The 18429-nt window shown below is 41.5% G+C and overlaps 1 protein-coding gene across 6 annotated transcripts in view; it reads left to right on the forward strand.

Moving 5' to 3' along the window:
• The first annotated feature begins 410 nt into the window (after positions 1-410).
• Positions 411-18429, forward strand: part of LOC134356081 (anillin-like) — a 64705-nt gene continuing 46686 nt past the window's right edge. For 5 of the 6 annotated variants that reach the window (XM_063066651.1, XM_063066653.1, XM_063066654.1 and 2 more), the window contains exons 1-7: positions 411-541; positions 9283-9405; positions 12180-12368; positions 12890-12993; positions 15155-15218; positions 17671-17849; positions 18226-18330. In XM_063066651.1, coding sequence (XP_062922721.1) covers positions 9315-9405; positions 12180-12368; positions 12890-12993; positions 15155-15218; positions 17671-17849; positions 18226-18330 — 732 coding nt within the window. In that variant the 5' untranslated portion in view covers positions 411-541; positions 9283-9314. The remainder of the gene's footprint in view (positions 542-9282; positions 9406-12179; positions 12369-12889; positions 12994-15154; positions 15219-17670; positions 17850-18225; positions 18331-18429) is intronic. The other variant, XM_063066652.1, reaches the window with a different exon arrangement.

Below are 18429 nucleotides of genomic sequence, written 5' to 3' on the forward strand. Positions count from 1 at the left end.
TAATTTAACTGGGAGTATTTGAATTCTAAATTAATGATTGCTGTTGTACAGCAATTAATTCTGAATACAAGTAATCTCCAGATGAAATCTGAATTTAATAATGAGGATATTCTCAGATCAGCTCTAGTGTTAAAATAGAGTTTTAGCGCCGGAATTTAAGCAAGAGGTGAAGCGATTGGGGCGGACTCAACGGGTGGATCCGGGAATGGTGACGGCATAGTGGAAGTTCTCTTTCAGATTTATGGTGGGGGCGACCCAGAGTTGCTGCCCATAAAGACAATGCATTTCCAGATACGGACACGCGACGAGGGGCGAAGTTATAATACTCGCTCACCGAAGGAGCGGTACAGCCGGAGAGGCCGCTGCACGGAAAGCGTGACCCGCCCGCCCACGCTCTTTGTCGGGCGTTCGGCAAAGCGCCTTGGCTGAGGCGCATGCGCGGCAAAGCGCGCCGGAATTTAAACAGAAGGAAAGGCCGTTGGTGCGGTCTCAGCGGCTGGATCTGGGAGTGGTGGAGAAGGAGCTCTCGCTCGGATTTAAGGTAGATACTGGCCGGGAGTTACTGTCGGTGTACTCGGGCTAGCTAGCGAGCTCCTCAAGCTGCCCGGTGCAGCTCCGTTCACTGTTATATCGCGGCTTTTGCATAGGGTGGTTCAGGGTGAAGTGCGTGTGCTCTGCGGTAAATGTAATCTCGAGGCGAGCTTCCCTCCGCATCTCGCATGAGTGAGAAACAAGAGGCTTTTACTGCAATAGCCCCTAAGCTGAGAAATGCCGGGTCTAGGGGCCGAAATATGTCTCTCCCGTTTGCAATAGAGAAGCTTCGTGGCTCTTGTCCACCAGGCACGGGCGGCTGTCCACGCTTACACCTTTCTCCACCCTTGGTTATCTCTTGAATCTGCTGGCCTTTTAGCACAAGGGAGCTTGCCTGTGTCCGAATGTTCCATCCACACTGAGATGGATAGAAGCAGAGGGGACTGTCTCGGAATATGGCTCCTGAGTTGCCTACTGTCTACTCTGACTTTTGCCCTAGTAACATTTCCAATTAATTATCTGTGGTATTAAATTACACGTGGAAACAACAGTGCATATCCCGAGTTGATTTGCAAAACAAGTTTTTTTGGGGTGGGGCTGGGGTGTGATGTTATTATGGTATTCTACGTGCCATTGCTGCCGAGTGGCGCAGGTAGCAATTATGTTCATATAGTGTCATCAACCAACTGGTTACATTCCCACTTCCTGTGAGATAATACTGTTAGGTTTTAAGATGAGCATTGTAAGTACTTTGTTCCAGTAAAATAAAGTTGGATGTACAGTCTAGTGAATGTTAAGAGGTCTGTTTTTTCTAAATATGTTGCCCTTGAGAGTCTGTAATGTTCTGATCTGGCCAAAAGTCATGAATTGTTTGTTGCCTTTGTCCACAGAAGTCTGGTACTTCCACAGAGGGAATCCATCTTGTAAGAAAATTGGGTGGTATCTTCATGATTTGGGGTTTGTGTAACATCACGTTTCAAGAGCTCTGCTTTTGTTTTTTTAAAGAAAAGGTTGCAATTTTGACAGATCAAATTTGACACTAATTTTACAGATAATACTCACAGTAGGTCAGTGGTGAAAGCTGAAGGTGTTTATGTACTAGAAGTGGCCATTTTTTGATGTGGGTGAAGAGAAACATTCTTTGACAAGTCAATCTATCATTAATGGGCAAGGACCATCCATGGGAACCTACAGGAAAGGTGAATCTGAAGGGATGGGTCCTCAACTAAACTGTCATTCCAGGGCTATCTGCTAGGGAAATTCTAGGCAGTTTCTAAAGTAGCTTACATGGTCGGCACAACATTGTGTATATAAGACCATAAGACAAAGGAGCAGAAGTAGGCCATTCGGCCCATCGAGTCTGCTCTGCCATTTTATCATGAGCTGATCCATTTTATCCTATTTAGTCCCACTGCCCTGCCTTCTCACCATAACCTTTGATGCCCTGGCTACTCAGATACCTATCAATCTCTGCCTTAAAGACACCCAATGACTTGGGTGTATGTTCTATACAGTGTGGCAGTGAATGTATCCTTAGTGTATACTTGGTGCCATGTAACCTTGTCCAAATTCTTTCTACACTGAATATTTGTTAAGATTCATCCCTAACAACTCTAGTATGGACCTCTGCATTATAGGCAGTTCTTAAAGGCTTTCATTGAGGTCAACATATAACTTGGTTTATGCACTTTAACCTGTCTGGCATCTGCTGGTCTTACATTACAAGGAATATTCAGTAAAGTCCAGTACATAGCCAAGTACATAGTTGGAGAAGTTTTTGCAACAGAATAGGAAGAAATGGGAGAGTTATGGGGAATGATTAAGAGGATGGGGGGAGATGGGAGGGAATGGGAATATCCAGTAATGATATCTAGGAGGAAACAGCAGTCTCCAGTAGGGATAAGGCTGAGATAATGGCCAAGTCATCTGTACAGATACACAGTTCAGAAAATTTGTCAGGAGAAGGGAAAGAACAATGAATCAACACCTAGGTGTGTTAAACAAGAGGGAAGAAACAGATGATATAAATTGATGATCCATTTATGTTGGCAGAAATGGTGAGAGCATTAAAGAGGTTGAGGCCAACCTCCCCAGGGAAAGATCTGATATGCTATGTTATGCTAAAAAATCTAGAAGGAGCGCTCTTAAAGTTGCTGCATTTTTATAACAGAGTGTGGGAAGAGGGCAGATTACCAAGTACATGGAAAGAAGCAGTAGTAATTCCAATAAGGAAACCTGGCAAGGATCTGTCTAAACCCACTAGTTACAGACCAATAGCATTAACATCAAATATATGTAAGATAATGGAAAGGATGATAACAGAAAGGTTATCGTATGAGCTTGAGAAGAGAGGAATGCTGGCAAGTTACCAGAGTAGCTTTAGGAAGGGAAGGAATTCCATGGACTCAGTGAGAAGGTTAGAGACTGAAATAAGAAACGCCCAGGCAAATGAAGAGTTAGTAGTTGCAGTGTTTATTGACATTGAAAAAGCCTATGATATGATGTGGAAGGAAGGATTGTTAATTAAACTGCACAAGATGGGGGTTGGTGGGAGAGTTTTTAATTGGATTAAAGATTTTTTGTTTGGTAGAAAAATTCAAGTTTGGATTGGATCAGAATTATCAAAACAGTACATAGTGGGAAATGGCACACCTCAAGGTAGTGTGATTAGCCTGTTGCTAATCAATGATGTCTTCACAAAGGTACCAGTGAATATAGGTAGGTCACTGTTTGCAAGGCACTTAATCACACATTGCTCTGTGACGACACTGGTGCCAAGCTGTATGGGTCCTAATGCCCTTCCCTTGGACAACATTGGTGTTGTGGAGACAGGAGACTTGCAGCATGAACAACTACTGGTCTTCCATACAACCTTGCCCAGGCCTGCGCCCTGGAGAGTGAAGACTTTCCAGGCACAGATCCATGGTCTCGCAAGACTAACGGATGCCTTAATGTTTGCAGATGATGGGGCCTTGTGGAAAAGCAGCAGGAACGTGGAGCATATAGTCAGGAAACTACAAGGAGCAATTGATGAAGTGGTGGAGTGGAGTTATGATTGGGGATGTAGATTTTCAGTAGAAAAAACTCAAACTATTTTTCACCAGGAAAAAATTGAGGTAGGGAAGAAGTTAAGGATGTATGGGATTGAATTAGAAAGGGTTGGGTCATTTAAATTCCTGGGAGTTATATTTGATTCATGATTAACATGGGCAGACCATATCAGGAAAGTTGAGGAGAAATGTGAAAAAAGGTAATAAATGTGATGAGATGTTTGACTGGTGGGGAATGGGGAGCAAGTTGTTCAGTGTTGAAGAGAATGTATGTGGCTTTAGTAAGATCTGTGTTGGACTATGGAAATATAGCTAGGTCTCTTATAAGGAAACCGGATGTGATTCAGGCTCAGGCCTTGAGAGTGTGCAGTGGGGCTTTTAAAACATCACCAGTATCAGCCGCACAGGTAGAAATATGAGTAATGCCTTTCGAACTAAGAAGGATGCAATTGATGGCAAACTACTGGGCTAATTTGCAGGGACACAATGATTCTCACCCTGCAAAAGGAGTGTTGCAGGAGTGCTGGGAAAATGGGAGGTTTCAGAGGGATAATTTTAGTCAGGTAGGGAATGATATTGCTAAAGAATGTGGAGTGTTTGATCTAAGGATAAGTCCTTCAGTAGTTTATCCGATTGTAGCTCCATGGAAGCTTGTATGGCCTGACGTAGACTGGCATTTGTTAGAGGTAAAAAGGAAAGGAAAATATAAAACTGATTTGGTAAGTGCATTTAACTGTCATGTGATGGAAAAATATAGTGATTATACTCAGATTTATACGGATGGTGCTAAGGAACCTGAAACAGGAGTGACAGAGTTTGGGTGGCTATACCAGCAAAAGAAATTGGAATCAGCAGAAGAACATCTAATAGATTAAGGGGTGTATACAGTGGAGATGCTGGCAGTGTTGGTTGCGTTGCGATGGGTGGAGAAAACTAGACAAGTCAAAGTGTTGATATACTCAGATTCATCCTCAGTTCTAGCAAGTTTGTCTTTTCACTCAAACAGTTGGCAAGATGTACTTTATGAAGTCCTTCAGTCAGTCACAAGAATTGCAAATCAGGGAGGTTAGGTAAAATTTTTATGGGTTCCAGCACATGTAGGGTTGAAGGGGAATGAGAAGGTGGATGAGTTGGCAAAGAGGGCATTAAAGAAATAAAATACAGAAATGCACATTAGTATTAGTAAAGCAGAGGTTAAGTATGTAATCTAGGGAAAAATCAACCAAATGTGGCAAGAAAGATGGGACAGGGAGGGGAAAGGGTGGCATTTATATCAAATACAAAAAAGTGTTGCAGGTACTAGGGTAGGTAGTGGATACAGAAGAGAGGAGACTGTGTGGACTAGGTTAAGGCTGGGGCACTGTACGTTAAACAAAACATTGAAAATGATAGGGAAACACCAGACAGGATTGTGAGGAATGTCAGGAAGAGGAGTCAGTAGAACATGTAGTTCTGAGCTGCAGGAAGTATGGGATACAGCGAGAGTTGATAATAATCAATCTAAGGGAATTGGGGGTGCAGGAATTCATATTAAAAGGGTTGCTGGGCACGGGTCAGGTCAGGGTAGTTTTAGCTTTCTTAAGGGGTACAGGGTCTTTTTTATATAGGATATGATGAATAAGCAGGAATAGGGTACTAGGATGGCCAAAGATGGGATAAAATGTAGGTTGGGGCGGGGGGCGCGGTGTGTGTGTGTGAGAATTTGGAATGCAAGTCTATCGCACACTCTGGAGCAGAAGGTGGCGGTAATGCTCCATTAAGCTGGGTGCCAACTGCCGTAAAACAAGAAGAAGAGGGTGTAGCCAAGTATTGTATACTGGGACAAAACAATGCCCATTTGCTGAAGAACATCTGCCACTTTCTGAGGAACTGTCATTCAAGACTGTCCATTACTGTATCTGGAGGAGTGATTGGTATCCATACTATTAACAAATCCTTGGACTAATGTGCCCTTTTCTTTTTAAAAATAAACAGGTGGCTTTAAATCTGAGACTAATATTGCCAGCTGAGTTGTACTTCAGATAATCAGTATTATTTCCCTACTCATTTTTGTATCATTACAGAGACTTGGCTGGCACCAGGGTTCTCAATATTCCTGGATTTCAGTGCTGCTTTAAAAGGGACTGAAAGGGGGTGGGGGGAGAAAAAGGAGGAGGGGTGGCATTACTGTTCAGGGATACTATTACAGCTACAGAAAAGGTGGGTAATGTAGCAGGATCCTCTTTTTAGTCAGTGTGGGTGGAAGTCAGGAGCAGGAAGGGAGCAGTTACTCTATTGGGAGTATTCTATAGGCCCCCTGGTAGCAGCAGAGATACCGAGGAGCAGATTGGGAGGCAGATTTTGGAAAGGTGCAAAAATAACAGGGTTGTTATCATGGGTGACTTTTACTTCCCTAATATTGACTGGCACCTGATTAGTTCCAATGGTTTAGATGGGGCAGAGTTTGTTAAAGTGTGTCCAGGACGGATTCCTGTCACAGTATCTTGACAGGTCGACTAGGGGGAATGCCATACTAGATCTAGTATTAGGTAACAAACCGGGTCAGGTCACAGATCTCTGTGGGTGAGCATCTGGGGGGGTGGGGGGGGCAGTGACCACCGCACCCTGGCCTTCATCCTTTTCCATAATAATGTTAGAATCAGAGAGGACAGGAAAATTTTTAATTGAGGAAGGGCAAATTATGAGGCTATAAGGCTAGAACTTGCGGGTGTGAATTGGGATGCTGTTTTTGCAGGGAAATGTAGTATGGACATGTGGTTGATGTTTAGGGATCTCTTGCAGGATGTTAGGGATAAATTTGTCCCGGTGAGAAAGATAAAGAATGGTAGGGTGAAGGAACCATGGGTGACAAATGAGGTGGAAAATCTAGTCAGGTGGAAGAAGGCAGCATACATGAGGTTTAGGAAGCAAGGATTAGATGGGTCTATTGAGGAATATAGGGTAGCAAGAAAGAAGCTTAAGGGGCTGAAGAGAGCAAGAAGGGGTCATGAGAAGGCCTTGGTGAGTAGGGTAAAGGAAAACCCCAAGGCATTCTTCAATTATGTGAAGAACAAGAATAACAGGAGTGAGGATAGGACCGATTAGAGATAAAGGTGGGAAGATGTGCCTGGAGGCTGTGGAAGTGAGTGAGGTCCTCAATGAATACTTCTCTTCGGTATTCACCAATGAGAGGGAACTTGATGACAGTGAGGACAATATGAGTGAGGTTGATGTTCTGGAGCATGTTGATATTAAGGAAGAGGAGGTATTGGAGTTGTGAAAATACACTAGGACAGATAAGACCCCAAGGCCTGAAGGAATATTCCCCAGGCTGCTCCATGAGGCAAGGGAAAAGATTGCTGAGCCTCTGGCTAGAATCTTTATGTCCTCGTTGTCCACGGGAATGGAAGCAGAGGATTGGAGGGAGGCGAATGTTGTCCCCCTTGTTCAAAAAAGGTAGTTGGGATAGTCCAGGTAATTATAGACCAGTAAGCTTTATGTCTGTGTGGGAAAGCTGTTGGAAAAGATTCTTAGAGATAGGATCTATAGGCATTTAGAGAATCATGGTATGATCAGGGACAGTCAGCATGGCTTTGTGAAGGACAGATCGTGTCTAACAAGCCTGATAGAGTTCTTTGAGGAGGTGACCAGGCATATAGATGAGGGTAGTGTAGTGGATGTGATCTATATGGATTTTAGTAAGACATTTGACAAGGTTCCACACGGTAGGCTTATTCAGAAAGTCAGAAGGCATGGGATCCAGGGACGTTTGGCCAGGTGGATTCAGAATTGGCTTGCCTGCAAAAAGCGGAGGGTCGTGGTGGAAGGAGTACATTCAGATTGGAGGGTTGTGACTAGTGGTGTCCCACAAGGATCGGTTCTGGGACCTCTACTTTTCATGATTTTTATTAACGACCTGGATGTGAGGGTAGAAGGGTGGGTTGGCAAGTTTGCAGACAACACAAAGGTTGGTGTTATTGTGGTTGGTGTAGAGGATTGTCAAAGATTGCAGAGAGACATTGATAGGATGTAGAAGTGGCAGATGGAGTTCAACCCGGAGAAGTGTGAGGTGGTACACTTTGGAAGGACAAACTCCAAGGCAGAGTACAAAATAAATGGCAGGACAATTGGTAGTGTGGAGGAGTAGAGGGATCTGGGGGTACATGTCCACAGATCCCTGAAAGTTGCCTCACAGGTAGATAAGGGTAGTTAAAGCTTGTGGGGTGTTAGCTTTCATAAGTGGAGGGATAGAGTTTTAAGAGTTGCAAGGTAATGATGCAGCTGTATAAAACTCTGGTGAGGCTACACTTGGAGTACTGTGTCCAGTTCTGGTCGCCTCACTGTAGGAAGGATGTGAAAGCATTGGAAAGGGTACAGAGGAGATTTACCAGGATGCTGCCTGGTTTAGAGAGTGTGCATTATGATCAGAGATTAAGGGAGCTCGGGCTTTACTCTGGAGAGAAGGAGGATGAGAGGAGACATGATAGAGGTATACAAGATATTAAGAGGAATAGATAGAGTGAATAGCCAGCACCTCTTCCCCAGGGCACCACTGCTCAATACAAGAGGACATGGCTTTTAAGGTAAGGTGTGGGAAGTTCAAGGGAGATATTAGAGGAAAGTTTGTTTTACTCAGAGCGGTTGGTGCATGGAATGCACTGCCTAAGTCAATGGTGGAGGCAGATACACTAGTGAAATTTAGGAGACTACTCGACAGGTATATGGAGGAATTTAAGGTGGGGGGTTATATGGAAGGCAGGGTTTAAGGGTCAGCACAACATTGTGAGCCGAAGGGCCTGTACTGTGCTGTACTATTGTATGTTCTATCTGGCATTTGAAATGTATACATGATAAGATCGGGTGGACAGCTAGGGACTTTTCCCACGGTGGAAATGGCTAACATGAAGGGGCATGATTTTAGGGTGAGATGTTTCTTTTTACAATCCATGGTACACACTGCCAGGGGTGGTGGTAGATGGCGGTAGATTAGAGTCATTTGAGAAAGTCTTCAGGTGATAGAAAAATGGAGGGTTATATAGAGGGGGGAAGGGTTGAATTGATCTTGGAGTAAATTGGAGGAACAGCATCTTGTATTCTGTCTGGGTAGCCTCCAACCTGATGGCGTGAACATTGACTTCTCAAACTTCTGCTAATGCCCCACCTCCCCTTGTACCCCATCTGTTATTTATTTATATACACACATTCTTTTTCTGTCTCTCTCCCTTTTTCTCCCTCTGTCCCCCTCACTATACCCCTTGCCCATCCTCTGGGCTTTCTTCCCCCCCCCGCCCCTTATCTTTCTTCCTAGGCCTCCTGTCCCATGATCCTCTCATATCCCTTTTGCCAATCAACTGTCCAGCTCTTGGCTCCATCCCTCCCCCTCCTGTCTTCTCCTATCATTTTGGATCTCCCCCTCCCCCTCCCACTTTCAAATCTCTTACTAGCTCTTCTTTCAGTTAGTCTTGACAAAGGGTCTTGGCCCAAAACGTCAACTGTAGCTCTTCCTAGAGATGCTGCCTGGCCTGCTGTGTTCACCAGAAACTTTGATGTGTGTTGCTTGAATTTCCAGCATCTGCAGATTTCCTCGTGTTTGGAGTAAATTGTAAGGTTAGCACAACATTGTAGGCTGAAAGGTCTGTACTTGGTTGTATGTGTTCTCAAAACTTCAGGAAATGTAGCAAACTTCATTATTTATTTGGTCAATTCTCTTTTTGCATTGTAGACACTATATTGAACTTGTGGTACAAAGCAAAAATGTCATCTCTCTGCACTGTGGAAGCAATGTTGCGCAGTCCTTTGAAGCGTCTTAGGCAGCCTCCCGCTGACAATGAAGGAAATGAGAATGGTGAGTGTGGTTAAGTTTCAAGCAACCTTTTTACTTTAAAATTTTTTTATTTATCTATCTTTGCGTGTTTCACATTCTACTTTTATGGTGTAAAATCAGGTGGGGTGGATTCTACTTATTTGTTATGTACTTCTCAGCTTTCAATATATAAAGTTATTTCCATCTATTGACTTGCTAAATTGCATTAAAATCCAGAAATTAAACTTGTCACTTTGCTTCATCTTTTTAAACTATAAAAATTAAGTGCTCAAAAAGTACCTAAGGTGGTAGAGGGGGATAGATTAGAGACATTTAAGAAAGTCTTCAGATGATAGAAAAATGGAGGGCTAAATAGGAGGGAAGGGTTGGATTGATCTTGGAGTAAATTGTAAGGTTAGCACATCATTGTGGGCTGAAAGGTCTGTACTTTGCTGTATGGCTGCCAAAGGTACTTTTTCATATTTTAATCCTGTTCCAAATTTAAGACTGCCTTTTTAAGAACTTGTTGAGCTACATGTTGCAGGCATAAATAGACCTGTTATTACCTTCATGGGTGCTTAGTACCTGCTGTTGGTTGTCTCCAAGGCAAAGACATAAAATTCTTAACTGAAAAATGTAATTTATTTTGGTGGGGTGAAGGGGGGAGAAATTTGGGAATTTCATGTACACTTCCTGGAAGTGATGAGGTATGTCAACATAGGTCTCCTTCAGGAACCCTGCTAGCTCTTAAAATTTGTGTAAGATTACAACTATCCAACCCCAATGCCAGCTCCACCATGGCCTGGTCTCCCCAATTACACCGCTTAGTTCTCATTAGCTGTGAGGTACAGGCACTGAACTACAAATGTTCATAAATCTTCAAGGTGGTAGGACTACAATTTAAACCAATGGAGTACAAAATCAAAACTTAATGCTACACTGAAACATTTGACACTGTTTCAGTGCATTCCTGTAGTGAGGTTCTATCTAGAAACCAGATAATGATTGCTGTCACTGAGCAGGGTGTTGAGGATATTCGATGGGCAAGTCCATTTTGAAGACATGTTGGGAACCAGGGAGCATCAGTTTTAAGATGGCTGATGAAGGGTAGTGGCAATAGAGGAAGAAATGAAATTACACTGATCTCACTTGAACATAACTGAAAGCAAGAACTTAACTATGTAAGAAGTGTGGAACTACTAGAAAAGAACTGGGTACATAAGAATAGAGCCTATATCTGAGCAAAATAATTGTCTCCTTTGTCATGCGGTGAAAATCCATTGGCATTGTCATGCAGTTCCTATCTGCATTATATTGCAATAATATTAGGTGGGCATGCATCTAATACACATTCCACATTCAATTCAATTGTCATTCAACCAGGCATGAATACAGCCAAATGAGACAGTGTTACTCCGGGGCCAAGGTGTAAAATACAGTACCAAGTCTCACATAGCGCATAGAGGTAGCAAGCACATGTAAGATATCAGTAGAATACAGTCAAGCAAAAAGAAGGTCCAGATCTGGAGACCATTAATGCCACAGAAATCTGCAGTTGACTATAAAGGCTAATTTATACTTCTGCGTTGAATCTACGCCATAGCCACGTACCCTACTCCGTAGCCTGACGTGCACCTCCCCAAAAATGTAACTACGCTCACGGTGACGCAGACCGCATCAACGGTGATTGGTCTGCTTGGCAGCATCGCATTTCCAGTTGCTTCTCGTCAAATCTACCTGTCGACATCCGAAAATATTTGAAATGCATTTCCTCGTCCATGTCTCTCAGTGGCCGGACAAGCACAGAAAATTCACCCTCCTTCTGCCTAAATCCGTTCAATGGTCATACACACCATCTCCTCCGACATCTTCTCTCTTTTCTGCATTGCAGTAATTTTAATAAAAGTAACTTTTATTCAACATTTATTAGCTCCAACTCCAACATGATGCGCTCAGTTTCAGTCACCATTGTTTGAAGTACACAAAGAAACTCAACACAGTGGCATAGAAACCCCACCGCCAACTAGTGTTTTGGTGGTGAATTGCAGAGCGATGCAGACACACCAATGCACAAGTATAAATGCTCACGATGGCGTAGGGCCTACGCAGAAGTATAAATCAGCCTTTATACAGCTTGTCTTATGCCGACTGAATACTGGGAGCAGCACTGACTCCAGCCTGGAAGCCTATCCACACCATCCCTGGTGGCTGTAAACCAGCAACACTGTGGCCTGAGGCCCAGTCCTCGCTTTGATTGAGGCCACCCAGCTACCTCGCCAACCACCAATAAATCAGTGAATTGAACTTGAAGCACTCCATATTAACAATGTCCAAAGGATCTTGTTCACAAGAAAAGCAACTAAGATGGTCACTCACTATTAGACTGCGTGTCTCCTTCATGCACAGACTCCTCTGAAACCTCCTATGCAAACAGCAGGTCAGCATACACTAAGTCCATCTCCTTCAGTTACTTTGTAAACGAGTGACTTGCTGATGGGTTGACCTGCAGTACTTTGAGAAGTTGATGTCAAGCAGGATCTTGCACTTTGTCAATTGTCTGCAACTTGCTTGCTTTCACAAACTACTTCCCAATGAAGCTTTGCATTTTCCAAATTAGTACCTGTAATATTAAGTGGCAATTTGTTGATGAAAATGAGCTACAGATGTATCTTATGAAGCAATGCTAGTGCCAAGATCTTTTTGTAGTTCTGTGATGATTTGCATAATTGATCTGATTTGAGAATGGAATTCTGTTTTTTATTTTTTAAACCCTCTCTTATTTTGCTCCAACTCAACTGAAACTGTATTGTTACTAGATTCTCTGAAGAAGCAGAAGTTTCGGTCCTTGGATGAAGAGATGGAAAATATAAATCCTTTAGGATCATGTACGTTGTCAAAATTTCGAGTCTGTGAGCAAGAGATCAAGCCAGATACCCCCATAGTTCCCTCGGTAAAATCACGACTCCAGAGACTGGCTGAACAGAAGAAAGAATTGTGTTCTCATGGTATGATTTGTGCCATTTTTTTCCTTTAAAAACATTATACTTTGCAAACTATTCTCTTGGAAATATACAATTATTTTTTAATTTGCTATATAGTGTGGCTATGTATAGTTCTGTAGTAAGTATAGCACATCCCTCTCATAATTGGTGTGGATTAAAAAATTTAGTCCTTTGCCTAGGCAAAGGCCTGTAGACTGATTTCCATGTGATTTATTGTATGCTTCTCTCAGAACATGATTCTATCAAGTGGAACCAACCACCTTGCTTGATTGGGTTTTGTTACGTGTGCTTGCTCATTTTCGGTTAAATGTAGGGATTGTCTATTCTTCAGTTCTATTTTATGGAACCACATCATATATCCAGCTAAGCCTTGTTTTCATTGTTTTACTTGTTGCATTAGGCAGTATGTAATCTGCAAGCTGGCAACTTAAACTTTAGTCACTTAAATTATCGTGTTGGTTTGCTGGAGCTAAGGAGGGGAAGCTGGTATTGGATGATTGCAATAACATTCACCATCTCTTTAGACCTCTCTAATGCACGGTTATCTTCAGACACAAAAAATGGATTGGTTTCTCTAGAAGCGACCAGCTCCTGGAATAATGAACTTGCCAGGCCACCTATTAAGAAGGTAAGTCAATTTAACCATGAGTTATGGAAGTGAACTGTAGAAACTGGAGTAGTTCTTGGAGCATGAGGCTGTAAGGTCAGGATCAGAATCTGGTTTATTATCACTGATGTCATGAATTATTTTGTGGCAGCAGTACAGTGCAATAATTTTTTTAAGTTACAATCAGTATAAAAAGTTAGTGCAAAAAGTGAGGTAATATTCATGGTCTGTTCAGAATTCTGATGGTGGAGGAGAAGGAACTGTTCCTAAAATGAGTGTCTTCAGGCCTCCCTGATAATGAAAAGAAAGCATGTCCTGGAAGGTGAGGATCCTTGATGGATGCTGCCTTCTTGAGGCATCACCTATTGAATATGTCCTTAATGGGGGGGATAGTGGTGGCCGTGTTTACAAATATCTTCCGTTTTTTTTTCAGACCTGTGCATTGGTACCTCCATGCAAGGTAGTGATGTAATCAATTAGAATATTCTCCGTCGTACATCTATAGAAATTTGTGAGAGTCTTTGATATACCAAATCTCTCAAACTCCTAATGAAGTATAGTTACTGGTGTGACTTTGTAACTACATCAATATGTTTGGCTCAGGGTGGATCTTCAGAGATTGGTCTTTTGGAGTATGCACACCTCTCCTTTACATGTTCTACCAATCTGTCGTCACCAGTTGAATCTTCTACGTGGTGGTGTGCTGGGGCAATGGCATCAACATTGGTGATGTCAACAGGCTCAAAAAAACTGATTAGAAAGGCTGGCTCTGTTATAGGAGTCAAATTGGACACACTGGAACCCTTTGGAAAATTCTGACAATTCTGGACAATTGTTTCTCACCCTCTGCATGTCACTTTGGCTAAACAGAGGAGCACTTTTCTTAATAGACAACTGCGCTACTCCAAAGAGTGCTGAATGAGTTTATTCTTGCCCTCGGCCATTTAGCTCTATAATGAGTCAATCTATAGCTGGGGGAGTGATGACCCCCTCCTGTTATACTGTTTGTGGTAACTTTTTTATTCTTTCTACTTTTTTAATATTTATATCTGTGTACCTGTAATAGTACACTGCAATTTCCTTTGAGATCAATGTATTATCTATATTGACCCCTAATAGTCCCCTCAATGAGGACTATTGTGTTCTACTGACTTCCCCATCCGGAATTCTACAATCAGTTCCTTGGTTTTACACCTGTTGAGTGCAAGGTTACTGTTGTGACACCACATAACCACCCAATCTATCTCTGATTTGGTAGAACTACAAATCATCAATGCAAAAATTCTCATCTGGCCAAGGGTTTAAAGTGTCAAAGAGAACAGATGAGTAATGGATAATGATGTCTAATATGACGGTAATTAGGATGTGAAATTCACTATAGGGATTTGTAATGTAGGGAAGTTCAATTTCTTTCCAAAGAAAGCTAGATATGAAAAGGAACTGGCATTGACTCAATGGGCCAATGTCTTTGTGCTGTAACCATATATTTGTATCAGTAAATTCTCCTCTTTAGTACATAAGCTATTCCTGTCACTTGCCCTGGCCACATCATCACGGCTATTACTGCCAAATGAAATTATACTTTTATTCTGGCACTTCTCCGTCTCGGAGCATCTTGTATTGTTCCAGTTAAGTATTCAAAATCTTCATGTATTTTCAAATTCCTCTCTACCTCTAATCTCTGAACTATAGCCCTTATTGGCACTCCTCTTTCAGTTTTTTACAGATTGACTGTCCCTTAGTTTATTTTAACTTCAATCCACCATTAGGAACTGCCTTCAGCTAAAGCTGAATTTTGGTCCTAGGTTTTCTTCTACTCTAATGCACTGTAACAGCCTTTCTTTTATAAAATCGTCTAATATCCCTACCTCTGATTAAATAGCCTTTAAAGCTTTGTGTAGGGCTCAGATTAATCTCAATTATGGGGCTGAAATGCTATAATAAAGGCACTAAAATATTAATGCTATCTGCAGTTCTGTATATTAGCAACAAAACAAGCAAATTCCTGATGTATAAACCTTGAGGCCTTGTCTTTTTACTGGGATAGGTAGTAAATCCTCTGAATTCGTACATTTGCGGGAGGGAGGAACTACTTTGTAATGCTTTAGCATCTCTGTTGGTTACAAATTGCCAAATGAGCCATATTAAATAACCATATTTTAAACCTGTGTTTTTTATGCAGTGCAGAAAGGATAATGAAGATGACACCGTTCCTTGTTCAGAGGTGAAACAATCATTAATCTCAAGTAAGTGTTGTGCTTTTGACTTGCTTTCATGCCCATTGATATTTTGTACTACTGTCACAAGTTACAGTTGTTAGAAGTGAGCTCCACATAAATATCAGCAGGGATCTTTGACATAACAACTTCAACGATTTCTACCCTCTCTCTCTGGGTTTATTGGCACAGAAATGTCAAGTGCTGTAACTTGGCATCTCAAATATAATATCTTCCTCTTAAAACATAAGGACAGCAAATGTAGTTTTGGAACTAACTGTCGTTCTTTATTTCTGGACAAGTTCCTGGGCCATACCACCAAGCAGGATCACCTGCTATTGAAATGTGAGGGAAGCATGAACTTGAAGTCTTATCTGCTATTGTTCCACTTGAGTGTAAGGGTGCCCACTACCTGTTTAACAGATTTTTGTTTTTGTTTCCTTTTCATCCCTTGAAGGTGTGTATTTCTGACTTCACTTTTTTTCTGAACCACTGGTGAAATTGTACTTGTCATAAAGGCCATTTTTCCCCCCATCAGGTCTGTGTAGGCTCCTGAGGAAACCATTGCATTTTCCTGTACACTTGATCTTTTATGATAGCCCTGTCAATTTTATTCTGATTTTTGTTGACTTGAGTGGTAATTTACAACAGACAAATAGCATGTCTAAATATGGCATGAAACTGCAGTCAAAATTCCTGCACAAAAACTGGTTTCCAGTCAAACTGCAGCAGTAGTTAATGCTATAGGGATACCTGCTATCCATTAATTACCTTAATTTTAAAGTTGTGAAGCATTTTGAGCATTTGCTCTACAAATTGGATTTTATTGAGCTAAGCGATTTGAGACTATTGCAATATTCAAGTACTATGTTTTTGATTCTGTGGGAAATCCTGTTTTGCTGATGGTGTAATTTGAAATTTGTCCGAATTGGAAACCCCGCAACCCCTCGACTCTTTTTTTGAGCCACTTAGCCACCTCCTTTCTTCCTAAACACAAGGAATTCTGCAGATGCTGGAAACACAAGGAATTCTGCAGATGCTGGAGGGGTCTCAGCTCGAAACGTCGACTGTATCTCTTCCTAGAGATGCTGCCTGGCCTGCTCCTTTCTCCTATTTTGTTTCTCTTCTGCTATGTGCAATATGCAGAACTGAGGGAATACTCCATCTCCTATGCAGCTCTAGCAACATGAAATTCAGCAATGTCAGCAGTGTGTTTGATTCACATTTGTTTTGTCTATGAATATCCACTCTCCAATATTGATGCTGTTGAGCTACAGTACTTGTGTCTGCAAAATGTGTCACAAACTCTGCAAGCTCTTGGCATCTCCATACCCTCTAAAATTCATTATTGGAGCTAGCTGGCTATCTTTATTTCTAACAAGTTCTTGATTCAGAGTCACCTGGCATTGTTTCCTTTTTTTTTAAAAGCAAGGACTGATACTCCTTGCTTTCTTGAGTATCTTTGTACAATGTTGACTATTTATTGCACAATCATACTTCAATTATTTGTCTCCCTTTACTGAAGGATCTGGTGGTTTAATATGCTCATTTTCTAGAATTGGCTTACATATCTTTCCAGTAGTTGTCTTTAATTCTACAGGTCTTTAACAATCTATCAAGCTCTTGTAGTATCTTTGGTATTACAGGTATGTGCATTGTGTATCCTGTGTTTCTGTTTTTTCTTTTTTGATTTAATTTTATTTCTGCTGGTTGAGGTCACGTCAACAAAATAAGTAAATGCACAATCAAAAGGTAAGTTTTCAGGTCATAGCTTCCCAAGTTAATAAGAGCAAATTTTGGATTGGCAACCTTCTTGACTCCTGGGTGAATGATGTTTGGATTGAGACCAATGTTGTAGTGTAGTTTGAGCATACATCGCAGAATATCATTGAAGCAGCAGTCTCTAGTTTAAAGTTAATCTATTCTTGTCTCCATCTGCTTTATCTTTAAAAAAAAAATGCAAAGAGGTTGAAATCCTGACCAAAATTTGTCCCTTGGTCAGTTTTAAAGAACTGTCAATTGATCTTGGGTGTTGGGCACACGGTCAAGTGGTTAAGGCGTTCGTCTAGATATCTCAAGGTCGCTAGTTCGAGCCTCAGCTGTGGCAGCGTGTTTGTGTCCTTGAGCAAGGCACTTAATCACACATTGCTCTAGTCTGTGCGAGGAGTGGCGCCCCAACAGACTTCCAATCTGCGCCTTGTAAGGCATGAAAATGCCCGATGCAGGCCTCTCATGGTCTGAGTCGACGTTCCCCCCCAATCGATCTTATTTTGGGCACGATATTGCACTTCTTTTTGTATAGTCAAGTTTATATAAAAGTAATGTGGAAATATAATCAGTGCATTATTGAATATATCATTTCTTGGAGACACAATTAAAACTGACTTTGTCTTCTGGCTTATTTTCAGATTTATAATTTGTGGAATTTTTAAAAAAAATCAAAAATGAGGCATAGTCATTATTTTCTTTTATTTAAATACAGGCAATGTTTTTGTGCAAACAGTTAAAGAAAAATTTGAAGAGATGACTAATGAGAAACAGAACGAGGGACAAATTGGAAACCTCCTCATCCCTGCAGTAACTCCAAGTACCAAAGCCATTCAGGCAATGCTGCTTCAGAAGTCTACGTCTAGTGCCTCTCGTGTTACTTGGATGAAAAAGGTAAACTGCACACTATAGTTAAGGTTGGTTAATTCTGAGAATGAATCAAGACTGAAATGTGAATGGCGTTGTGTATAGTAAAACTTTCCCAATCTGATAAATGCCTATTTGAAAGTTTTCATGTTTTGGCATCAAGCTCACTGGGACCCTTGTTTCTGTATTTCATGCTTGTTTAAAAAGCAGACAATTATATTAATCAAGTTATTCTAAATTTGTAATTTGTACAGTATTTCAGAATTAGATTTTTCTCCCTTAATAGTTTAGGCTTTTGGTGGAACACTGGTCCTTGGGGCTAATTAGTATCCTGTAATGTAAAAGATAACTATGTTTGCTTTTTGTGTAGTGGGGTGGATTTTCAGTCCTGTTTTTTGTCTAGGAGCGGGAACGGGAGCTTGCAATGCTTCGGGGAAAGACTGAAGGGAAGAATCCATGGGTAGAAAAGATGTCGAAGTCCTGCACGGGAGGAGAGGAAACTCCTAAGGTAAACAATGATTAATTCTATTCTTTCCGGAGTAATATGTGTGGGTGAAGTCTTTCTAACTGGTTTTCCAATAGTGTTTCTATTATCACAGTCAACACA

This window comes from Mobula hypostoma, chromosome 14 (assembly GCF_963921235.1).
Source record: "Mobula hypostoma chromosome 14, sMobHyp1.1, whole genome shotgun sequence".
Classification (NCBI taxonomy): domain Eukaryota; kingdom Metazoa; phylum Chordata; class Chondrichthyes; order Myliobatiformes; family Myliobatidae; genus Mobula; species Mobula hypostoma.